The 24586-nt window shown below is 42.5% G+C and overlaps 1 protein-coding gene across 2 annotated transcripts in view; it reads right to left on the minus strand.

Annotated features, from left to right (window-relative positions):
- Positions 1–11078: 11078 nt before the first annotated feature.
- LOC124606332 (adenylate cyclase type 2) overlaps positions 11079–24586 on the minus strand; it is a 338520-nt gene continuing 325012 nt past the window's right edge. For both annotated transcript variants that reach the window (XM_047138315.1, XM_047138314.1), the window contains one exon: positions 11079–15440. In XM_047138315.1, the coding sequence (XP_046994271.1) occupies positions 15312–15440 (129 nt within the window). In that variant the 3' untranslated portion in view covers positions 11079–15311. The remainder of the gene's footprint in view (positions 15441–24586) is intronic.

Raw genomic sequence — 24586 nt, forward strand, 5'->3', positions numbered from 1 at the left:
TCAGTCTCATTACTTTATTGTGGCACCTCGTATACGCCCTGTGATGCAGGCATCCCTTGTTAGTTGGACGTGAAGTGGGATGCCGATACAGCAGGCGCTACAATGTATGAAGTTGGCGGCCACAGCATACCTCACAGTCGGTTGGCCACAGTGTCAATTAACGTGGCTGTTTGTGCAATTAAGTGATTGGACCTGTGTCTCATCTTACATTGTGTAGCTGCAGTAACACACAGGCGAGAGGATAAAGGACAGACAAGTTACGTCTCTTTATTGTGGCCGACTCGTGTCGTCAGCCTATGGGAGATGTATCGGTCTGCCCTCTTCTGATACAGGGTGTCGGTAACTAACTGCTGAGAGTCTTACAACTCCATGGTGCCCGTGAACCAGATGCGAAGTATGGATGCTTGATACGGCAGCTCCGCAAGATATGATACTTGCAACTTCCAATTTTCCACATACAACAACAGTAAAGTCAACTCACATACTAGGACGTGGAGATTAGTGTTTAATGTCTCGTCGACAACGAGGTCATTAGAGACGGAGCACAAGCTCGGATTAGAAGACAGGGAAGGAAATCGGCCGTGCCCTTCCAAAGGAACCATCCCATGATTCGGCCTTAAGCGGTTTAGGAAAATCACGGAAAACCTAAATTCAGAATGGCCGGACGCGGGTTAGAACTATCTTCATTCCAAATGCAAGTCCAAACTCAGATAGTAGGTCGTTTAAGATTATACCTACCACCCACAACGCGAAGAAGCTATTACTGGCCATTGATCATCTAAGTAATGGGAACTCTGATGTACGTCAACTCATAAAATTTTGTGTTCTTCTCCTCTAAGAGTTCGTCTTAAATTTTTGAGCAAAATTCACCAGATGGGCGAGCCTGGGTATCCTCCCATCCAGTTGCACATTTTGTTACATATTTTCTTGCACTTCTCTTTGCGTCAGGTCATTTGCTTCCAAACTAGTGTGATACTATCGCTTTGTCCTTATCGTAGCACAGTGAGGTCGAGACGCATGATATTTGCTGCCTTCCAGGTTTCTCCGTTATCTACTGTTCTAGAACATACTGTTTTCCTTTCTGGATAGCTGCACGTTCATTAATTTCCTGGCCCTTAGACAGTTGACAACAGAGACTATTGGTTTAAACCTCCTCAGAAAAAACCTTCCATAACCATTTTATGTGAACCGACCACGCGTGCAATTCTATTCTAGAGTAAGCGATTAAGATTCGTTATTGAATCACTTCATTACTTCCTCTTGCTTCGATTTCGATATACAGTAATAACGTGCAAGCCAGATGAAGGTATGGAAAATGGTGACCTAACTAAACAAATATGAGACTTAATAGACAGCGATGCCTGCTGGTTGAAGAAGGCTTTGTGGTTTGTCTGTGATCATTTCAGTCTATATCATGAAGAGTAACACTTATTGGGGTATACTCAATGCCAAAATTTTCTTAAATAACAATACATCAGTTTATTGACAAATCATCCGAGTGATATCTATACTGAAGTCCTACCGAAGTAAAATATCGCTACGTCTAATTTTCGGTTTTAAAAAGAGAGTCTTATTATGGATGGAAAAGAACCGATTTGAGACGTTTGGGATGCGGTGTTAGGCAGAACGTAGGGTGAAAGAGGGTGGAACAAGAGGGAATTCAGGGGAGGATGCGTCTAAACAGAAAACTGATGACCCCCAAAGCAAGTAACAAATAAATACATAAAATAAAACAAAAATAAAAAAAGATTTTCTGACACAGCTGCAACGAGTTTTTCAGGACGTCTGAGTGCTCAGCACCAGTCGCACGTTGCTGGAAAGCGACTGCCTCGCCTGCGGGATGTTACCGGTGCCCCACGCCTGTTAGGAACTTGACTGTGAGCTTCCTGGTCGTCGGCGGAGGAGAGCCTGCTTGCGGAACTGTTGCCTGCCTATATCGTGGAGTGTGGTGAGATCTTTTAGTAACAGGCATTCAATTTTGTGCCGTGATGGGGTATCCTGGTTCCCTCCGCACCTACTTTATACGAGGTGTGACTAGAAAGTTTTAAGAATAGGCTTGTAATTATACAATGGTGGTACGTACATGCCGCTGTGATGTATCTCCTTCCAAATAGTCCCCTTCTGACTGAACACACCGATTCCAACGTTGTTCCCACTTAGGGAAACATTCCTGAAATTTTTTTCCTGAAGTGTGTTAAGGACGCCGTCCATATTTGCCTGGATGTCTTCAATTGAGTCCAATAGCTTCCCTTTCAGTGAAAATTTCACTTTAGGAAACAGGTAGAAGTCCGCACAGTACAAATCAGGGGAATACGGAAGCACAGGAATTTTGAATTTGGTCAAAAATCAACGATGGAGAAGGCACGATGATCCACAATGCAGGCATTTTCTTCAGCACCTTCTCGCACAAACGCTCAAGGACACTTTTGTAGTATTACTGGGTAATTGTCTGTCCTCCAGGGTTAATTTATGATGCAAAATACCGGTAGAATCGAAAAAAAAATCACCAATATTGTCTTCACTTTCGACGGACTTCACCGTGCTTTCTTCGGTCCTTGTGAACCTGGAGTCTTCCACTGCGAAGACTGCATTTTGGTTTCAGGATCATATCCATATACCCACGATTTGTAACCTGTAATTACCCTATTTAACAAATCTGGGTCATTTTTAGTCCGATTAATCATTTATTGGCACATTTCAAATCGGTATTGTCTCTGGTCACTTGACAACACTTTTGGAATGAATTTTGCGGACACTCGACGCATGTTCAGATCGTCAATTAAATTTGACTGAACTGCATATAAACTTAAATTAAGTTCATCAGCCATCTCCCTAATTGTAAGTCTACGATCAGAGCGCACGAGTCGCGAACTTTCACAACATTTTCATTCGTTTTCGAGTTGGAAGGACCACCGGACCGTAGTTCACCTTCATATAATTCACGGCCTTTTTTAAATCCGTTGAATCAGACAAAAACATTTGGCTGGCTCATACAATTATCTCCAAAAGCTGTTTTTAATAATTCATAAGTCTCAGAAGCTGATTTCCCGGTTTTAAAACAAAATTTCACACAAATTCGTTGCTTTGTTTCAACGTCCATTTTCACGCAGGCAGAATCCGGCAACAAGCCCAAACAGACCTGCACTCAACCAGCTGCCACAACGAACTGAATAAAGGCAACGCAGTTTCCTGTGAGAGGGCGTTCAGGGAGAAGGCAATGACTCAGTCCCCACCCCCCGTGTACCTGCCTGCCAAACCAGTAAGCAGTAGCGGATCCATTCTCAAAACTTTCCAATCACACCTCATATATGTGTCACTAGTCCGGTCGTGTATTGAGAGATAAAGGTGCTCTTTGGTGTTTTCACACTTAATGTGCATTAAGTTAAAAACTTGTTATCCGTTCGCCACATTATTGACAAGGGAAACTCGCAATCACATCCACGTCAAATTTAGTGGTAAAACGGCCCAGTGGATAGCCCATCGAAACTGAACACAGATCAAGCATGAAAACAGGACGAAGATTTACAGAACTGTGAAAATAGAAGGAAAATCGGAACAGTGAACGATCCAAGCTGAAGATGCGCAATATCGAGCAAATCGCGAGCAGCACAGCGTCGTCGTTTTGTGGTGACATTGTTGGTCTGTGTTCAAACCTCCCTCGTGTCCCATTTCTATCCATGAAATTATGAACTATGCATTCGGACATTGACGTCTTTCTTCTCCTTCTGCAGTTTTTTAAATTGTCGTACTGTATATTGGTTATAGAATATTAGTCAAGTGGTAAGAACGTATTTGCGTCACAAGTAAATGTGGGAGCAGACGAGACACCGCATAGACCTCACACAGGAATGAAAAACAAGAAATAAAAGGGTGTAAACTATGTTACAACAAAGGAATTCAAGAGTCAAAACTTCCAAAACGGAACGGAAGTGTCATAACGTGCGGTACTTGTGTGGAATAAATAGGAGGAACGTACGTCTGGAGGTCCTTTCGTTACACTTCGCTGTTGCAGACGGAAGATACATCACGACGCAGACATAAATTTGAAAAAAGCGAAGAGACACGTCAATGACCGGACGGAGATATCATAATTTTGTGAAAAAAATGTATGTAGGGCGCGAGCAAGGTTTAAACATGGATCGCCACCTTCTCAGTCCAACACCGTGACCACGTAAACACGACGACATTGCCATGCAAATATGTTACATGTAACGCATCTTGAGATTGAGTTGTCCACTTTTTCTATTTTGCTTCCTTTTTCATTGTTAAGTACATGTTTTTTCTGATTTTATGCTTGATTCGGGTTAAATTTTTGACAGGCTATCCGATGGGCCCTCTTACCCCTAAATCTGAGGGGGATGCGGTGGGGGGTTTCCCTTTGGAGCAGCGTGACTCTCTTGCGATTTGTATATATGCGCTTTCTGTTTTTTTTAGTTTGCCTACCCTGTTCTTTTGTCACACGTCGGCAAAACTTCTTAAGGTAACTGCTGTTTAGATTACCTGCAGTTTGCTTGCTTCACATATTATCTAGTGTCTTGCGTTTTATTCAGTTTATTTTGCTAGTACTTACAGTACTTGTTAAAATTGTTTTATCTGCTGGATTTGCAACTGAATAGTAGTTAATTCTGTCTCTATGTGTGCTTAATCCTTTATTATCAGGGGCCCCACAGTAGAGTCACCACACGGACTTTGTAACGTTTCTGTCAAAAGAGACCTATTTTGATAATCAGCTGGGCGGCTGGGTGTATTAAATCCAGATTGCTTCCCACTAGCGGTTTTTTTAACTAGCTTTCTGTCTGCTTATCGTTTGTCACTTGTTTATTTTGCCATGCTGCCCGCTGGGCCTCGTCTACTCTACGTACTAAGAATTTTTCAATTACTCAATTTGTACGTCGTTTGTTTTGAAAGGTGTCCTTCAACCTTTCTGTAAATCTAAGAAAAACCGCCTAAAGGAGTTCTTTAGCATAAGTCAGGACTAGTGTGTGTGTTTTTTTTTTCTTTTTTGCCCACTGTGCCACAAGAGCCTGTTATATAGTTACTTATGGATTTCTGGTTTTTCCGCCGAATTTTAGGGGAAATCCGAAGGCATCTTCGCAAATTGTAAAGTTTGCTTACGTGGCCACTAGCCGTTAATTCAGTACTCACCGCTACCACTTACCTCACTCTCATAAACTGTTGGATTTGCCATGTTCTGTTGCCTTTTAACTGTAGAGTACTGTGCTGTACTATACCTGCTTGTAACTTATATTTTGACTTAGCCACAAAACATGCGTTTAATTCGCTCTTTAACCAATTTTGCAGTGGCTAAGTTCGTCAAAATATTTAATGGCTACTGTTGAGTGATTTTGGTTTAGTTTGGCTTGGTTTATAACTCATTTCTAATACGATTGCCGCTTTTTGTATTTTTAGTGATTTGCTACGCCTTTATAACTACTTCTTCTCCAAGACTTTTTAGCTTTAAGACTTTTAGTTTCCTGTCATTCAATTATTGGTGTATTTTTCTAATTGTAAAGATTTTCATTGACTGTTGTTAAAACATACTTTGTGGTTCCAATACCTCTCCGAAACAAAGATATGTGATTGAAGTTCAAACGATTCTAAGTATGAAATTCAAGTTCTTGTGGTGTCCACCGGTGAGGACGATTCAGGTGATGAAGTGCATCATGTTCTGTACATAGCGTTGTTTTGAGGCAACTAAGTATCCCTAAAACGACGTATAGGTGGAAAGTTGATATTAGTAAAGGGAACACCTCTCTGTGCTACAACTTACCATCTCCTTACCACCCTGCCTGCATGGGCGGTGTCAACTTTGTATTTTCAATTGGGAAACCAGAAATTTTTTTTAAGCTGTATTATGACTACTAGTGCCTGCAATATTATTACTTTATCTAGACCATAGTGTTCCACACAGACCTGTTAGCCAGTACCCATGGCCTACACCGCCCAACAAAATTGTGCTGCGCAGTTACGGACACTGTTGTCCATGCAAAACCACGTGGAGGTGGGGCTGTGTAGAGTTCTTTTGTCTGCACTTTGGTGTTATCTTTTATTTATTTCCAGCAATTACACTTATTTTTTAAAGAAAAATACAGTGATTTGAACGCAGGAAATTATAAATTTATAATGATATTTAACAAGAAAATTAAAAAAGACAGGAAAGAGTAGGTATAGATATACCTTCACCAACACCACCTGAGGAAGGGAACTTGGTTCTGAACTTCAAGTCCAGGTCCACATGTGGTGCTACCCATTTCAGTAATTATCCACATGGACATACCTCTTCAGGAAAACTCGATTTGTTCAGTCCATGCAGGTCTAATCTACGCGGTATTGTTTGTTAGAGTGCTGTGTGAGTGCTGTGTGAGGTTACAGAACCACTACTACTACTAGAATAATTAGTAAACAAATTTTACATGGCCTTGGAACAATATCCTGGCTCAATGCAACGTAATTAATGCATATACTGTTCCTAAATAGCTGTAGGAGAAATAACAAGCCACCACTAATATATTATTAATCTTGTAAAAACATTTCTGTAGAATAAAACTAGAATTTTTTAAGTAGTGGACCAATTAATTTTGTATAGTTGTGTAATATACATGATCTGTTTCTGTTGTGTATTTACAACGTTTGTCTTTGCTTGCTTACTGTATATAAAATTTGTATTACATTCATATTATTACATTTAAAATGATATGTTCATTTATGCAACTACTTAACAATCCATGAACAAGTCTAATTACTCCTGCTTTTCATTAGATTCATTCGTAATAACGTATAAACTGCAGTATTTGATTAATATTCACAGGAATAGTTGTGCATGTTTCACGTCTTTTATGTTATGTATATTTTGTGTGTGTATGTTACGTCAGTGTTGTCACTGTCACACGTGTGAACATCAGTCCTGGAGATGCTGGATCTATCTATGTCGGCGTGTCTTCGTCTTTGCACCTTCTACATTGATAAGTCTTTTTGTATATGTCATGTTCCGCTTTTGAGATGTTGTTGGCGATTGCTTTCAACTGTGTATCTGGGTTCCGCAGTGCATTGTATAGTGTTGTTCCCGTTATGTTTTCTATGTTATTGCATAAGTAGGCGTATCTAATGCATTTCAAAATAGAGTGTTCAGGGGAACCAATTTCCCCGCATGTGCAACGACTGCTTTCTGAAAGCCACATGCGATGCAAGTGGGTGGGATAAGGACCATGTCTACTCAGACAACGAACCATGCCTCGGCTGGAAACCTCTCCTTGGTACTGGGAAAAAGTGAATAGACTCGACGGCCCCGATTGCTCTCGTCCCACACGTTTTGCCAAGAGTCCACCCGCCAATTTTTCAGTTGTCGCCTATATTCTATGTGGCGCCCAGTGCTCTGCAACATATTCTCAGCTCTTTAGCCAGTGTGTTATAGCCCGATAACTGATGGTTATCAGGTATACTCCGAGCACCACATACAGTGAATCGACTGATGTGGTGTCGAACCCTCAGATAGTCCAAGTAGCGCATTCCTCTGTCCCCGCTTAACAGTGGTCCTGTTCATGACAAGAGCGAGTCTGCGTGCCGATGTACTAGCTGCAACTCGAAAAGTGCGCAGTAATACATTCTTATTGTGTGAATGATAGTATGTATCGTGTCGAATTTAATGTCGCTAGTTTGTGAAGAATACTTTCGACTTTGTTGTGATTAGTCGTATGAGTTCGTTGAAGCTATGTCGTTCGTCAGTGTGTACCCCAAGATATCTAGCTGCTACTTCGCGTTTTATGTTTATGTTGTTTCTTTTAATTGCTGGGTGTCATTAAGGATTATGTAAGTTGTTTGTGCTGCTATGGCTAATTTGTTTTGGTTGAACTATTGCCATATTGTATGTAGCATACCACTGGCTTTGTTTTCCAGCATTTCTCTTGCGTTGGCTGATATCAAAACTAACAGGTCGTCAGCATAACGATCCCTGGATTAAATTCAAGAGCAGTTCAATTGTAATATCCCAGAAGATGGGTCCAGAGATAGAGCCCTGTGGATATCCTTAAGTAATCGTTTCTACACTGGGAAACCCTCCAGTTTTATTCCATTTTCGGATTCTACATCAAAAAATAAGTAAGGTTGTTTCTCGTTCGTGGTCGATGGTGCTATAATCGACAAATATCAAGTGTTTTTTGCAATTAAGCGCCCACGCATTTGATTCTACATTTTGCTTACGATGTAAATGTAAATGTTTATGTTTTAACGGTTCACATTTATGTTAGAAATTTACTTTAGTGGTGCAAATTTGATTGTACAGCGCAGTATGGTTAGCTGTTCCAACGTCTGGTTAGAAAATTCGTTTATCAAAACCCAGGAACAACGAAGTGGATGTAATAGTTTTCTGTTCCCATCGGGATGTTTGATATCGGTGAGACCATCTGTCTCTCACCACTGATTTCGGTGAGCCCCCTTGGTTCTTAAAATAATTGTAATTCACACTGCTTTTAAATTGTGTACGTGCATACCACGAACACAGTTATAAAAGTATCGAAATGGAATGACGTTAGAGTCAGCATTTATTGTGAATCAAAATTATGGTAAGAGGTAAGGAGACTCATCGAAGTCAAGCATCCGAATGGTGAGAGGCAAGGCGACTCGCCAGTACCAAGCATCCTGATGGGAGCGGAAAACTATGAAAACCACGTCGTTATTCTTGGATCACGTTAAACGTGGTTTCTAACCAGACATTAAAATGGCTAATATGACAACACTGCAAATTCTTCTGGATCGTAATTGGTGCACAATTTGACTCAGGTGCGGCGAATTATTAGTGCCGAGAGTAGTATAAACTGCCTGCAAGAATTGGACGTTCCGTGATACGGACGCATCTCTCTGGAATAAGTAACCAAAGATGTATATTTGGGGACTCAGTGTGAAGCGATTACAGAGATCGGATGTGTTTTACTTTGGAGAGATTTTGCTATTGTTGTGCGACGCTATTAAGCTCCATTGTGAATGTTTAGTTAGTCGATGGCACAATAAGCAAATTCAATAAATAATACGCATTCAAGGCGTGTATTTATCAATTTATAAAAGATTTGTCAAACATTCTTCAGATATCACATGACGTATATCGAACGGATAGTGCGAGCCTGCATCTTTTCACGGTCGATATTATTCGAGAGAATATCTCAGAAGCAATAAACTTTTCGTTGATAAAAAATGTTAGACACATTAGTCCATACGCATCACACAACATAGCACCTAGTTGTGCCGAATGATCTCCGTAGCGAAATAAACGTTTTAGTGATTTCAGGTGGAGCAGTTTCGAGGAGGAGTATCAGCGAGATCGGCGCTGCGGGACACATATCTAGCTCTCCTGTGGTATTTAAAACCAAAGACTTATATTCTTTAGCTTTTGAGAGACTGAAGCTAAAACCTAAATAAAACCACTGGAGATCATAACTAAAAATCACAAAAAATAAATAAGAAACAGAGAATTTTCTTAAGCATAATTTCTGAAATAAATAAATTAATTAATTAAAATATAATAAAAAGTGAGTATTCTAGTTTCGCTGTCAAGAAAGTAGATGTTACTAGCACACATACCGCCATCCTTTATAGAACCACAAAAGGGAATAACACTTCTGCTACCGTGGACGATCTGACTGAATCCATAGCAATATTCAGTTACAATATTCCAATATCTAGTTTCTTTTTTTCTTTATGGTTCAGAAACATTTATTCAATGGAATCACGTATCGATGTTACACGTGTAGACGATTCGCTTAAACCAGTTTTTACCAACTTTTAACTCTACAAAAATTTTTAGTATTTAATATACTTCCTATGAAGACGAAATATAGTCTCTTTACCTCATTATCTAGCTTAGCAGTCGATAAAATTGTGTTATACGGAAGTCATGGATAGTGATATACATGTTTAAAAATGGCGGTAGTATCACGTACATAGGGTATAAAGGGACAATGCATTGGCGCAGCTGCCATTTGTACACAGGTGATTTCAAAATGGTCCCAACATGATTAAGGTCGTACGACGGGATTTAACAGATTGGTAGGTGGAGCTTGACCCATGGGACATTTCATCTCGGAAATCTTTAGGGAACTCAATTTTCCGAGATCCACAGTGTCTAAGGATACCAAATTACAGGCGTTGCCTCTCTCCAATGACAGTGCTAGCAGACAAGCAACACTGCGAGAAACAGCCATAGAAATCAATGTGGGGTGTACGGCGAACGTTTATGGGTCAGGGCAGTGCGGCGAAATTTGACGTTGATGGGCTATAGCAGCAAATGACAGATACGAACGCCTTTGCTAACAGCAGGACATCGCCTGCACCGCCTCTCCAGGGCTCGTGACCATATCGGTTGGACCCTAGACAACTGGAAATCCAGGGCCTGATCAGATGATTCCCGATTTCAATTGGTAAGAGCTGATGGTAGAGTTCGAGTGTGACACAGACCCTACAAAACTATGGACGCAAGTTGTCATATAGGCACTGTGGAAGCTGGTGATGGCTCCGTAATGGTGTGGGCTGCGTTTATATGGAGTGGACTGGGTCCTCTAGTCCAACTGAACCGATCATTGACAGGAAATGGTTATGTTAGGGTACTTAGAGCCCATTTGCAGGCATTCATGGACTCCATGTTTCCAAATAAAAATATTACATCACCAGGCCCAATTGTTCGCGAATGGTTTGAAGAACATTCTGGATAATTCGAGGGAAAGATCTGGCAACCCAGATCGACTGCGATGAATCCCATGGGACATAGTCGACAGGTCAGTTCGATACAACATTCTGCAATGACAAGGCTTCTGCATTTATGGACGGCTACAGCGGCAGCACGGTTCATTATTTCTGCAGGGGTTCTCCAACGACTTAATGAGTCCAGGCCACGCTGAGATGCTGCTCTACGCCGGACAAAAAGGAGGTCCGACACGACATTAGATGGTATTGCACGACTCCACGACTTTTTTCACTGCAGCCTACGTGAATTGCGCTGTCCCATTAGTTTTGTCTTCTCAGTATATTTTTCATTAGTTCCTGTGGAAGAATTTTATCCAGGGACATTAATGAAAAGGAACAGGGCGAAGAAGTATAAATAACATGCTTTTATTAAATGCACAGTTACATTTATATACATAAATAATCTGATTTGTTGCACTGGTTACATGCCATTTCTAGTTGTAACCTGAATCTCGGAATGTATTGAATGTTAACATCCTAGCTCGTACTTCTCAAATTCTACCTACTTCACAGATACTATTTTAGTTAGTGCAAACCAAAGCCTAAAACACACCAACGAGTAATGCACGTCATAGTGCCTACTATTCAACTTCTCTACGCTGCTGCTTCACATAGCAGGGTATCTCACCTGGCATGGAGGGTGATCACTATAGCACTACAGGAAATGCACTATGCACAAAAGGGAATCTGAAGTAGACACATCAAGTAATTCAGCAATTTGACCGAAGCCTGTAAAGGCTTCATAAGATATTGTCTTCTTCTCACAAACTGATGATTCTGTAAATCTATCTACAACACTTCCACAACAGTAATATTTTCTATGTTCACACACTATTGCCTGGCAAACTAAATAACACAAATGTGAATGCAGCTAAAACACACCTATGTGTACTTTAACAATGTTCATATTGTTTCATATATTTCAAGAATCGTATCAGTGTTGTTTCCTGAAGTCAGTCATACTAGGCAAGATTAAGGCTGTTCTTAGGAAATGTACGTACTTTTGGTAACATTATCTAGAAGCTAGATCTTACTGACATTGTGACTGCGACTGTATAACTATAAACTGATATCAAATTTCAAGGCAGTTACCAACCAAACAGGAAAAAATGACTGCTTGCTGTCAAATAGTTAAGTTTATTTTTGACAATGTGTTTCCCTGTATACCTGCAAAAATAGGAATTCTCCTCTTCACTAAAATTTGAAATTCAGAAGGGTGCCCAAGCAAAGCACCTAAGAAAACGCCCACAGTCAATATGCTATTAGTTGAATCATAGTACAGTAAAGTTTTATTGCACATAAACACAGTAACCTACACTCTGTGCAATCCTGCAGTAGGTAACCTTGGAACCAATCAAGAACTCATAATGCATCTATCATGTTTCTCAGTGACATACAAAAAGAAGATTTCCTGGTTTAGACAAGGAAGCAATGATGTGTCAATAACAGAAAGTACTCTGGCCCCATCTATTAATCAAGTGTGAGACGTACAGAAGTTTTTTGTAACACAGTTGTTCATTTTGCTAATGGTATTGGTTGACTGGTTATGGAGCCAAATTGTAAGGTTTTTTATTTGATAATAATTTGCAGAAAGTAGTTGTTTGTCTGAAAACTTGTAGGCAGATGGCAGCAAGGGCAGGGCAAAGTAGTTCACGAGTGACTCCAGCCAGAGGCATCTCTCTCTCTGTAAGGCAGGCAACAGGATGCAGCATTTGAAAGCTGCTGCGATAGGATAAGATATGTGAACTTCAGTACAATTAAAGTTACCAATTAACGTTGTGTCCTGGGAGCCACTTGATAGACTAACATAATCAATGGAGCGAAGGTGAGTGGAGTGATGTTTGATCATTGGTGTATTTCATATATAAAACCATCAATCTAGAAACATGACAACATTTAGAAAAGAATAAGCATTTATAAACATCTGCATCTCCGTTTCACCTAATTGATTCTTCGGACACATAAGTCAGATGAGGTTGTGGAGAAAAAATGCTTATAATGATATGGAAGGACATAATGAGAAATGAAGAAATATGAAGAAAGGGGGAAAATTTAATGGAGGTGATAAGAATAAGGAAAACATCGCTGTTAGAAGACATACTGTGATGAAACTGCCTGCAATGAAGAATAAACAATTGGAGGAAAGAGAGCAAGGGCAAGAAGAAGGCTTGGAGTGCTGTATGACGTTGCAAATTAATGAAACTGCCAGCATATCAAGGAAAAGGCATAGGCCAGAAAACGTTTTGAGAGCCTAGAGATAGGTGTCTAAGAAGAAAACTAAGTTATGGGATCATGTGAACGTTTCTAGAATACTCTTATGTACTGGTCATTTGTTCATATTCAGAAATGACTATACCTGTCACTTGGTAATTACTGTGGTGGATGAAATTCTGAAACGTAAATTTTCCTCTCCAGTGGTGAGCCAGTTTATCATTATCTATCGTCATAGTGTGGAACGGTTATTGAAATACAACTGTTTCTTTATGACCCGTCTTAGAGTAGCACAGATTTCCATTTGAACTGTTTCAAATGAACTGTATTGACGTGTTTCCATTCTTAAATGTGTTTCCCAGCACAATTTATATTTCTTGTGTTACCTTTGGTTTTTGGTACTAATTCATAGTATCCACATCACTGTACGCATTTTACCAAGAAAGAAACATCAACATTTAAAAAGAAAGAATGAACAAATTTAACAGAGGGGCAAAGAGAGTGATTACACGTCTCTACTCCAACCAATACTGAATTTCTCTTTGGGTGAGCTACACATGAAGTGGATATCTATAGTATGTCATGACCAGTCGTCATTGTCTAAAGGGTATTGAAGGTGCTTGTAGAAGCATGGATGCAAAGGAAACAATGTCATCATCACTGGAACAATAGTAAATAGGTAAAAATCTGTGTACAAATAAATTTTCTGATTTGCTTTGCAAGAATGATTCCCATGAGAAGACGAGTTTCTCATTCAGAGGGACATCTAATTTCAAACTGGTTACATTGCGGTGTATATAAATCTACATAACATTCCGCACACATGTGCTAAAGTTAGAAAACAATGGAAACTTGTTTGCAATTAAAGCAAGAATAAACTTTGAGACAAGTGTTGCTAGAGCATGTTTCTTATCAATAGTGACAGTCAATTTACAAACAGACAACAGTCTTTGAACTGGATAGTCACATTACAGGAAGAGGTTATATTAGTCCTCAGAACAGCATTGAGAATTTGAAAATTACTGCTCCTACATCTTCTTCGATTACTGTAGAGTACAAACGATTGGAATCTGTCTGTTCCACAAAGGCAATAAATATGCTGAGTGACGGCAAGAAAGCAATTTCATGCAACTCAGATAAATAAACTTTGATCTTATCATTATATTGTGTGTCTCCCTCATGCTCAAACAGTGTTCTAGTTGCTTGTAATGAATAAATAGAACAATGCTGACACATAAAATAAAAGAACTTCTAACTTTAAGTTCCTTCACACCATGAATGGCTAATGGAACTAAGGGAAATAAAAACAGTTCTGTAGTGTCTGGTAAGGTGCTCACCAAGAACTGTATTTCTCTTGAACTGATGAAAAAGCTTCTCCTAACAGTTGTATTCCCTAGAGTCTGTTAAGTTGGTGATACTAATCATAGTGTCATCAAACATTTTCCAGTGATCTTCGATCGACTAGTGAAATATACCTACGTTTTATGACCAACTCAGGTTCCAGTTTCCAGGGCAAATCGTTCACAACATGTCACTCCTAAAGATTAAAGTAACAATAAAAGAAATTTTATGATAATAATATCCCTTTGTGAAAGATTGCAGTGCATAGCAGAAAAACTGAACAAGCACCTTCTAATATCAAGAGGGAATGAGAACTAGACTACCCACAGGGCACATAGCAAACAATTTCTCTTACTACTGAATTTCAATTTTGTAATAAAATCAGTCCTGAGCTCTGAAGAATATCGGTCAAATTGTTTCACATTTAAATAAGTGAAGTAGTCAAAATGTTTTACATACTAGCAGCAATGCAGTACCACTCTGATCGTTTACCTTCTCTTAATGCCACAACAAGTACAAATATAAGTTAGGTTCAAGGACTTTTGAATACCAGTAGGAAATGAGAACTTAACTGAGAATTCCAGTAGAGCTTATTTCACAACCTGACGATGTGTCGCATCAGAAGCAAAAGTCTCATAAGATCTGGGTAGCAAAAACCAGCCATTTCGTTTATCACCGCTAAGATCGTGAAACAATCCAACATGCTGTGCTAAACCTTGTCACTAATTTAGTGCTATCTTCAGTTCTCAAATTACAAGTTCAATATGATACATAACAACTGTAGTACTAACATGTATAAGATGATAAACGCTCTCAAGATGAAATAATTCTTGTCGGCATGTAATGTTTCATACGTAAAGAGGTTTGTACATTTTGACGGAAAAATTGGGTGTGTCGCCAACATCTTGATTCTTTAGCAGCGAGAATGTCCCAGCGTTCCCTGGTTCTTATGACGACAACACGATCGACTGTTTCCGGAGATAAGCGTCCAACATGGTCGGTGCAGGCGAATCGCAGGCAGTCGACGGGGTCTACTTCTCGTCGAAGGGCGTCCTGACGAAGTAGGTGGTGAGCGTGCCCTTTCCCTTGACGAAAGTCGGCCCACGACACTCGCAGTCGTATCCGGCGGCCATCAGGATCTTGGCCGTATCCTCCGTCACCTGAGGACACCACAGGACAGCCTCATTACACACAGTGCAATGCAGGGACACTCCTGCAACATACATACTGAGCAAGAACCTTTCAAGCAAGTCAGACTGTCTCCCCGCACAAGTAGAAACGGCAGTCGTAAACTTGTAATTATCACCCGAAAATTATTTTATTTATTCATTTGCGGGTACATGTCTGCAGTTTGTACTTTAGGTAAATATAGAAGTCCCTTCGCCACTGTACCACAGCACACCGCTAGAAGAGCCAACGGAACGGCGCAGCCCATAGATAAAGTACAGTGCAGGTTATCCAAAAATGAAACCCCCTGAAGGAAGCATCCAGATCAGGTGAAGTTTGCAGTATGTGTTTGCGGCGATGAGGGATGCACACGATTAGCATTTTAGCACAGGCGCACATCACAGGCGCCGGTAACGCCACTTACAAGCGATGTATAAAGGGGGAACGGACGGCCGCATGGCCGTATTGGAACTGCCCTTTGTTTTGCGTAAGCAGCTTCAGTAGAAACCGGTGATCGTGTCGGACGGAACGAAGCAACTGTAATCACCGAATGCGGGAGGGAACGACAGACCGATGGGACCGATTAAACCCACCTCGTTGCCCAACTAGGCGTGATAGGCATATTGTGTGCGTGGCAGTGATGGATCGCTCTGCCACATCGCGAACCGTAACACAACAAATTCGGTCTGTTGCACAACAAGCAGTCTCCGTGCGCCGGCCGGTGTGGCCAAGCGGTTAAAGGCGCTACAGTCTGGAACCGCGCGACCCCTACGGTCGCAGGTTCGAATCCTGCCTCGGGCATGGATGTGTGTGATGTCCTTAGGTTAGTTAGGTTTAAGTAGTTCTAAGTTCTAGGGGACTGATGACCTGAGAAGTTAAGTCCCATAGTGCTCAGAGCCATTTGAACCATTTGCAATCTCCGTGCCTACCGTTAAGACGTCATTTGAAGCACAGAGAACTGTCCGCGAGACGTTCATTGCTGCGTTTACCACTGAGTCAACGCTACAGGTGTTTGCACCGGGGATGGTGCAATGAACATCATGAACAGCCAATGGAACGACGCTGTTTTTACCTACGAATCTCGATTCTGCCTGGGCCACCACGATGGTCGTATTAGAGTCTGGACACACCGTCGTGAAACACTGTTGAACTGTTACCTTATGCACCACCATACTGGTTTTGCACTCGTATTATATGTTGCGCTGGTATTCCACTTCTGCACCCCACCCCCTCCTCATACCGCTAGTAACGCATTGCCAGTCGCAAATCAGCCAGAGCTACATCTCTGAAGTGTTGGAACCCGTTGTCCTCCCATACATGCGGAGCTTGCCGACGGCCACATTGCTAAAATGTAATGTATGGCCACACGTGAATGGTATGTTCAGGACTTTTTGGTCGCCAATCGGATTGCATTTCTGTCTTGGCCTCCCCATTCTCCCATCTCTCGCCTATCGAAAATGTCTGGTAGATGATTGGCCCACGATACACCACCTGCTGCTACACCACATCAACTGTGACAGTATGTGGAAGCAGCATGGACTGCTACACCCCCCCCCCCCCCCCCCAGCAACATCCACAGCCTCTTTGGTTCAATGCCGAGGCGTGTAGCATTGGTTATAGACAGCAATTTTGGCAACAATATTGATTTCATCATCTTCACCACTTCACATGGGATGTATTTTCAATCATGTGTCTTTGCACAACGTGCTATCTCCAAAACCAACCTGGATGTGCTTCTCCAACCCTTCTTCGTATAGCATTTTGGTTGGCTAGCAGTATAGAAATGTGCTGAGCTATTTCGTTTTAGTTCCTGTAGTGGCGTGCTTCGGTACTGTGGTACGAAGATTTCCATGTGGTCCACGACTGCATACATGTACGTGCAAATACACAAAATAGTAGTTAGGTAACATAATTTTTTCGAGGTGTTAATTACTACTTTATGACTGCCCTCACACAGTGTGAACGATTCAAATGGTTCAAATGGCTCTAAACAATATGGGATTTAACACCTGAGGTCATCAGTCCCCTAGACTTAGAACTACTTAAACCTAACTGACCTACGGATATCACACGCATCCATGCCCGAGGCAGGATTCGAACTTGCGACCGTAGCAGCAGCGCGGTTCCGGACTGAAGCGCCTAGAACCGCTCGGCCACAGCGGCCAACTAAAATGATTCTCCCTATTTCATATATAGGGTGTTCCGAAACTGTTCGTCCAAATTAATACAGGAGATAAACAACACCAAAACAAATATATTTTGTGAAGGAACATATGGTCTTTGAAGTCAGCTTGTGATGTTAGGGAACCTATTTTTAATTTTTTTGGCGTATGTTGTTGTGACGGTGTCGCTGAATGGGAATGTGTACTGACATTCTAATAACCACACGTCGCATGTTTGGGCACATGTGAATCCGCTAGATACTCGACCACCTCGTGCTCATCAATAGCGATTCGGTGTTTTCGGTAGTGTTCTTGGTGATAAGTTGAATCGACCATACTTTCTTCCATTCTGCCTCAACGGAAGGAGATATTGCAGCTTCGTGGAATATGCCTTGCCATAAATGGTTCAAATGGCTCTGAGCACTATGGGACTTAACATCTGTGGTCATTAGTCCGCTAGAACTTAGAACTACTTAAACCTAACTAACCTAAGGACATCACACACATCCACGCCCGAGGCAGGATTCGAACCTGCGACCGTAGCAGTCGCGCGGTTCCGGACTGAGCGCCTAGAACCGCTAGACCACCGCGGCCGGCTGCCTTGCCAGGCTGCTGGAGGATGTACCTATGAATGTCAGACAATGGATGTACTCCCAGCACAATGGTGTGCCACCCTACTTCAGCACTGCTGGGAGGAATCACCTGAGATCCACTTTCGGGAATCAATGGATCGGCCGGGGCGGCCCTATGGCTTAGCCACCCAGGTCATTTGACCACACGTGTCTGGATTTCTGCCTTTGTGGGCAGATGGTGTATGAAACCGTTGTGGAAACGGAATTGCCGTCGTCGTGGTATCATTGCGGACATGCCAGGAGTCTTCGAATGGGCACGACCATCAGTGGTCCGACGATACGCAGCGCGACGCAGGCGAATGGCCGCGCATTCGAGCAGTTCCTGTGAATGGCACTGCTGTGATTAGTGTGCTAGACTACCTTCTGTGTCAATCGTTCCAGGCATCAGAAACTGACGTCAGAGACCATATGTACAATAACTGATTATATTTCTTTATGGTGTTCTCTACCTTCTGTATTACACTACTGGCCATTAAAACTGCTACACCAAGAAGAAATGCAGATGATAAACGGGTATTCGTTGGACAAATATATTATACTAGAACTGACATGTGATTACATTTTCACGCAATTTGGGTGCATAGATCCTGAGAAATCAGTACCCAGAACAACCACCTCTGGCCGTAATAACGGCCTTGATAGGCCTGGGCATTGAGTCAAACAGAGCTTGGATGGCGTATACAGTTACAGCTGCCCATGCACCTTCAACACGATACTACAGTTCATCAAGAGTAGTGACTGGCTTATTGTGACGAGCCAGTTGCTCGGCCAACATTGACCAGACGTTTTCAATTGGTGAGAGATCTGGAGAATGTGCTGGCCAGGGCAGCAGTCGAATATTTTCTGTATCCAGAAAGGCTCCTTCAGGACCTGCAACATGTGGTCGTGTATTATCCTGTTGAAATATATGATTTCGCAGGGATCGAATAAAGGGTAGAGCCACGGGTCGTAACACATCTGAAATGTAGCGTCCACTGTTCAAAGTGCCGTTAATGCGAACAAGAGGTGACCGAGACGTGTAACCAATGCCACCCCATACCATCACGCCAGGTGGTACGCCAGTATGGTGATGACGAACACAGCGTTCACCGCGATGTCGCTAAACACGGATGCGACCATCGTGATGCTGTAAACAGAATCTGGAATCATCCGAAAAAATGACGTTTTGCCATTCGTTCACCCAGGTTCGTCGTCGAGTACACCATCGCAGGCGCTCCTGTCTGTGATGCAGCGTCAAGGGTAACCGCAGCCATGGTCTCCGAGCTGATAGTTAATGCTGCTGCAAACGTCGTCGAACTGTTCGTGCAGATGGTTGTTGTCTTGCAAACGTCACCATCTGTTGTCTCAGGGATGGAGACGTGGCTGCACGATCCGTTACAGCCTGTCATCTCGACTGCTAGTGACACGAGGCCTTTGGGATCCAGCACGGCGTTCTGTATTACCCTCCTGAACCCACCGATTCCATGTTCTGCTAACACTCATTGGATCTCGACCAACGGGAGCAGCAATGTCGCGATACGATAAACCGCAATCGCGATAGGGTACAATCCGACCTTTATCAAAGTCGGAAACGTGATGGTACGCATTTCTCGTCCTTACACGAGGCATCACAACAACGTTTCACCAGACAATGCCGGTCGACTGCTGTTTGTGTATGAGAAATCGGTTGGAAACTTTCCTCACGTCAGCATGTTGTAGGTGTCGCCACCGGCGCCAACCTTGTGTGAATGCTCTGAAAAGCTAATCATTTTCATATCACAGCATCTTCTTTCTGTCGGTTAAATTTCGCGTCTGTAGAAGGTCATCTTCGTGGTGTAGCAATTTTAATGTCCAGTAGTGTAATTTGGACGAATAATTTCGGACTGGGTGTTGTGTGATGTCCTTAGGTTAGTTAGGTTTAAGTAGTTCTAAGTTCTAGGGGACTGATGACCATAGATGTTAAGTCCCATAGTGCTCAGAGCCATTTGAACCAGCCAATAATTTCGGAACATCCTGTATACATCACACATAAATGAAGATAGGAACTTGGAGCGAATTTTAACTGGGGCATGGCAACTAACAGTTTGTTTTGGCACGAGATGTATCAAATTGCCTATCCATGTGGTTGTCTGTAGGATCTCCCTGGTGCAGCCAGTTCTTTCAGTCTGTCAATCATTACTCAACGTGAGCCGTGTCGAGATGGCGATAAAACAGCGACAATAGGCGTTTTGCGTTTTCCGCTTCAACAGGTGTAGTGACGTTACAACTGTGTGGCTTTTTGTCGTCGAGAATGAGGCACCTTCTCCAGCGTGATGGTCGTAAGGATCTGACACTGCGCCATCGACCACAAACATCGGCTCATATTACAGTACGTGAATTTTTTCTGGACGTTTGTGAAATATTCTGTCTGCGTTCCTCCTCTTCCAGCAACTTTGAAGAAATGCGTCACCGCATAGTAACAGCAGCTCGAAGAACTATGGGACAACTGTAACTATTGACTGGATGTTTCTTGTGTTTTCAGTGAAGGGCACACGGCAAGGTGAATGAAAATGAGACTCTAAACGTAGCTGCAATCAGCACAAATGAGGACATGGATAGGTTAGCACAGATTCGTGTGTCTGTGAAAAGATCTATGCGAGAAGTGTACAAGTACCCCCGCACACCTTAACAAAAATCTGTCAGAGAAGCCGAGAAAATTATTAGCATATGTAAACTCGCTAAGCGGGTCTAAGTCCCTTATTGACTAATCTGGAGTGGTAGTTGACGACAAAAAAACCAAAGCCGTTGAAGAAATCGTTCACACAGGAGAATAGTACAAACATATCGTCACGTGACCATTGGACAGACACCCATATAGACGACATAGTAATAAGCACCATTGGCGTACAGAAACAACTGAAAGATTTGAAGAAAAATAAATCACCAGGTCCGGATGGATTCCCAGTTCGATTTAACAAACAGCACTTTACAGCATTGGCTCCTTACCTCGCTTGCGTTTATCGTGAATCTCTCGCCCATCACAAAGCCCCAAACGACTCGGAAGAGACGCAGGTGACTCCCGTATCTAGGAAGGGTAAAAGAATGGACCGACGAAACTACAGACCAATATCCCAAACTTCTCTTTGCTGCAGAATCCTTGAACATATTCGCAGTTCGAATATAATAAACTTTCTTGAGATTGAGACGCTTACGTGCACGAATCAGCATGGTTTTAGAAAGTATCGCTTGTGCGAAAGTCAGCTTGTCCTTTTCTCAGTTGATTACTGGGAACTATGGATGAAGGGCAGCCGGCAGATTCCATGTTTCTAGGTTTCCGGAAAGTACACTACTGGACATTAAAATTGCTACACCAAGAAGAAATGCAGATGATAGACGGGTATTCGTTGGACAAATATATTATACTAGAACTGACACGTGATTAAATTTTCACGCGATTTGGGTGCATAGATCCTGAGAAATCAGCACCCAGAACAACCACCTCTGGCCGTAATGACGGTCTGGGTCAAACAGAGCTTGGATGGAGTGTACAGGTACAGCTGCCCATGCAGCTTCTATACAATACCACAGTTCATCAGGAGTAGTGACTGGCGTATTGTGACGAGCCAGTTGCTCGCCGACCATTTTCTGTATCCAGAAAGGCCCGTACAGGACCTGTAACATGCGGTCGTGCATTATCCTGCTGAAATGTAGGGTTTCGCAGGGATCGAATGAAGGTTAGAGCCACGGGTCGTAACACATCTGAAATGTAGCGTCCACTGTTCAAAGTGCCGTCAATGCGAACAAGAGGTGACCGAGACATGTAACCAATGGCACCCCATACCATTACGCCGGTTGATACGCCAGTATAGCGATGACGAATACACGCTTCCAATGTGCGTTCACCGCGATGTTGCCAAACACGAATGCGACGACCATCATGATGATTTAAACAGAACATGGATTCATCTGAAAAAATGACGTTTTGCCATTCGTGCACCCAGGTTCATCGTTGAGTACACCAGCGCAGGCGCTCCTGTCTGTGACGCAGCGTCAAGGGTAACCGCAGCCGTGGTCTCCGAGCTCATAGTCCGTGCTGTTGCAAACGTCGTCGAACTGTTCGTGCAGATGGTTGTTGTCTTGCAAACGTCCCCATCAGTTGACTCAGGGATCGAGACGTGGCTGCACGATCCGTTACAGCCATACGGATAAGATGCCTGTCATCTCGACTGCTAGTGATACGAGGCCATTGGGATCCAGAACGGCGTTTCGTATTACCCTCCTGAACCCACCGATTCCGTATTCAGCAAACAGTCATTGGATTTCGACCAACGCCAGCAGCAATGTCGCGATACGATAAACAGCAATCGTGATAGGCTACAATCCGACTTTTATTAAAGTCTGAAACGTGATGGTACGCATTTCTCCTCCTTACACAAGGCATTACAACAACGTTTCACCAGACAACGCCGGTCAACTGCTGTTTGTGTATGACAAATCGGTTGGAAACTTTCCTCACGTCAGCACGTTGTAGGTGTCGCCACCGGCGCCAACCTTGTGTAAACGCTATGAAAAGCTAATCATTTGCATATCACAGCATTTCCTTCGTGTCGGTTAAATTTCGCGTCTGTAGCGCGTCATCTTCGTGGTGTAGCAATTTTAATGGCCAGTAGTGTATTTGACACGGTGCCACAGTGCAGGCTGTTAATGAAGATACGAGCCTATGGAATAAGTTCACAGGTATGTGACTGCCTCGAAGACCTCTTAAGTAATAGAGCCCATTATGTTGTCCTCGACGACGAATGTTCATTACAGACAAGGGTATCGTCAGGAGCGTCCCAGGGAAGTGTGATAGGACCGCTGTTGTTCTCCGTATAAATAAATGATTTGGGGGCCAGGGAGGGTGGGGGGCGGTAATCTGCGGTTGTTTGCTGATAATTCTGTGGTGTATGGTAAGATGTAGATGTTGAGTGTCTGTAGGAAGATACAAGAGGAGGAGGAGGAGATTAGTGTGTAACGTCCCGTCGACAACGAGGTCATTAGAGACGGAGCGCAAGCTCGGGTGAGGGAAGGATGGGGAAGGAAATCGGCCGTGCCCTTTCAAAGGAACCATCCCGGCATTTGCCTGAAAACCTAAATCAGGATGGCCGGAGACGGGATTGAACCGTCGTCCTCCCGAATGCGAGTCCAGTGTTCTAACCACTGCGCCACCTCGCTCGGTGATACTAGAGGACAAAGTTTCTAGTTGATGTGGCGAATGACGGTTAGCTCTAAATGTGAAAGGATGTAAGTTAATGCGGATGAATAGAAAAAACAAACCTGTAATTTTCGGTTATAGCAGTAGTTTCTATATCTCGGCGTCACGTTGCAAAGTGATATGAAATGAAATGAGCATGTGAGAGCTGCGGTAGGGAAGGCGAATGATCGAATTTGGTGTATTGGGAATTTTAGGAAAGAGTGGTTCACCTGTAAAGGAGAGCGCATATACGGCGCTGGTGTGACGTATTCTTAAATACTGCTCGAGTGTTTGAGATCCGTATCAGCTCGGATTGAAGGAACATATCGAAGCATGTCAGAGGAGGGCTGCTACATTTGTTACCGATAGGTTCGAACAATACGTAAATGATACCGAAATGCTTCGGGAACTTAAATGGGAATCCCTGGAGAGAAGGCGACGTTATTTTCGAGGAACACCATTGAGAAAATTTAGAGAAAAGGCATCTGAAGCTCTCGGAAACGATTCTACTGCCAGCAATATACACTGCGCGTAAGGACCACGAAGATAAGGTTCGAGAAATTAGGGCTGAGAAACAGTTGTTCTTCCCTCGGTCTATTTGCGAGCGGAACAGGAAAGGAAGTGACTAGTAGTGGTACAGGTAATCTTTGCCACGCACCGTACGGTGGTTTGCGGAGTATGTATGCATATATACATGTACAACAAGGTTGTATGTGCAAACACGTAAGAGATATATTCTTGTAAGATCGGAATGTAAATGAACACTTTGTTCTTCTGTGCGTAGGTTAAAATACTCCCCAAGCTTCCATCTTCATTCATTTACAAGATGGAATCTTGTGAAATCGAAAGATTCTTTTTGAAACACCTGGTACTTCAGATTACTTAACATAGATCTAAATTAAACAGTACATTAGTTTACTCTGATATAGGAGAATAAATAAATGAAAAATTATTGTTAATTGTTAAGACGATTGTGTGAACCACAATATTCTCACTAAGTGAAGTCAGTCCCATAGTCAAGAAATTATTGTTGGGTATTGATCCGGGTAAATCACATTGGCACCCTGGTCTGTAAGGAATCTCGTCTCTGTGCGGCTGCATTTTACAACCAACCAAGGTCTGCCACCTGTTTTACCTACGACTGAGCACACGTG

The sequence above is a fragment of the Schistocerca americana genome, chromosome 3 (genome assembly GCF_021461395.2).
Source record: "Schistocerca americana isolate TAMUIC-IGC-003095 chromosome 3, iqSchAmer2.1, whole genome shotgun sequence".
In the NCBI taxonomy this organism is placed as follows: domain Eukaryota; kingdom Metazoa; phylum Arthropoda; class Insecta; order Orthoptera; family Acrididae; genus Schistocerca; species Schistocerca americana.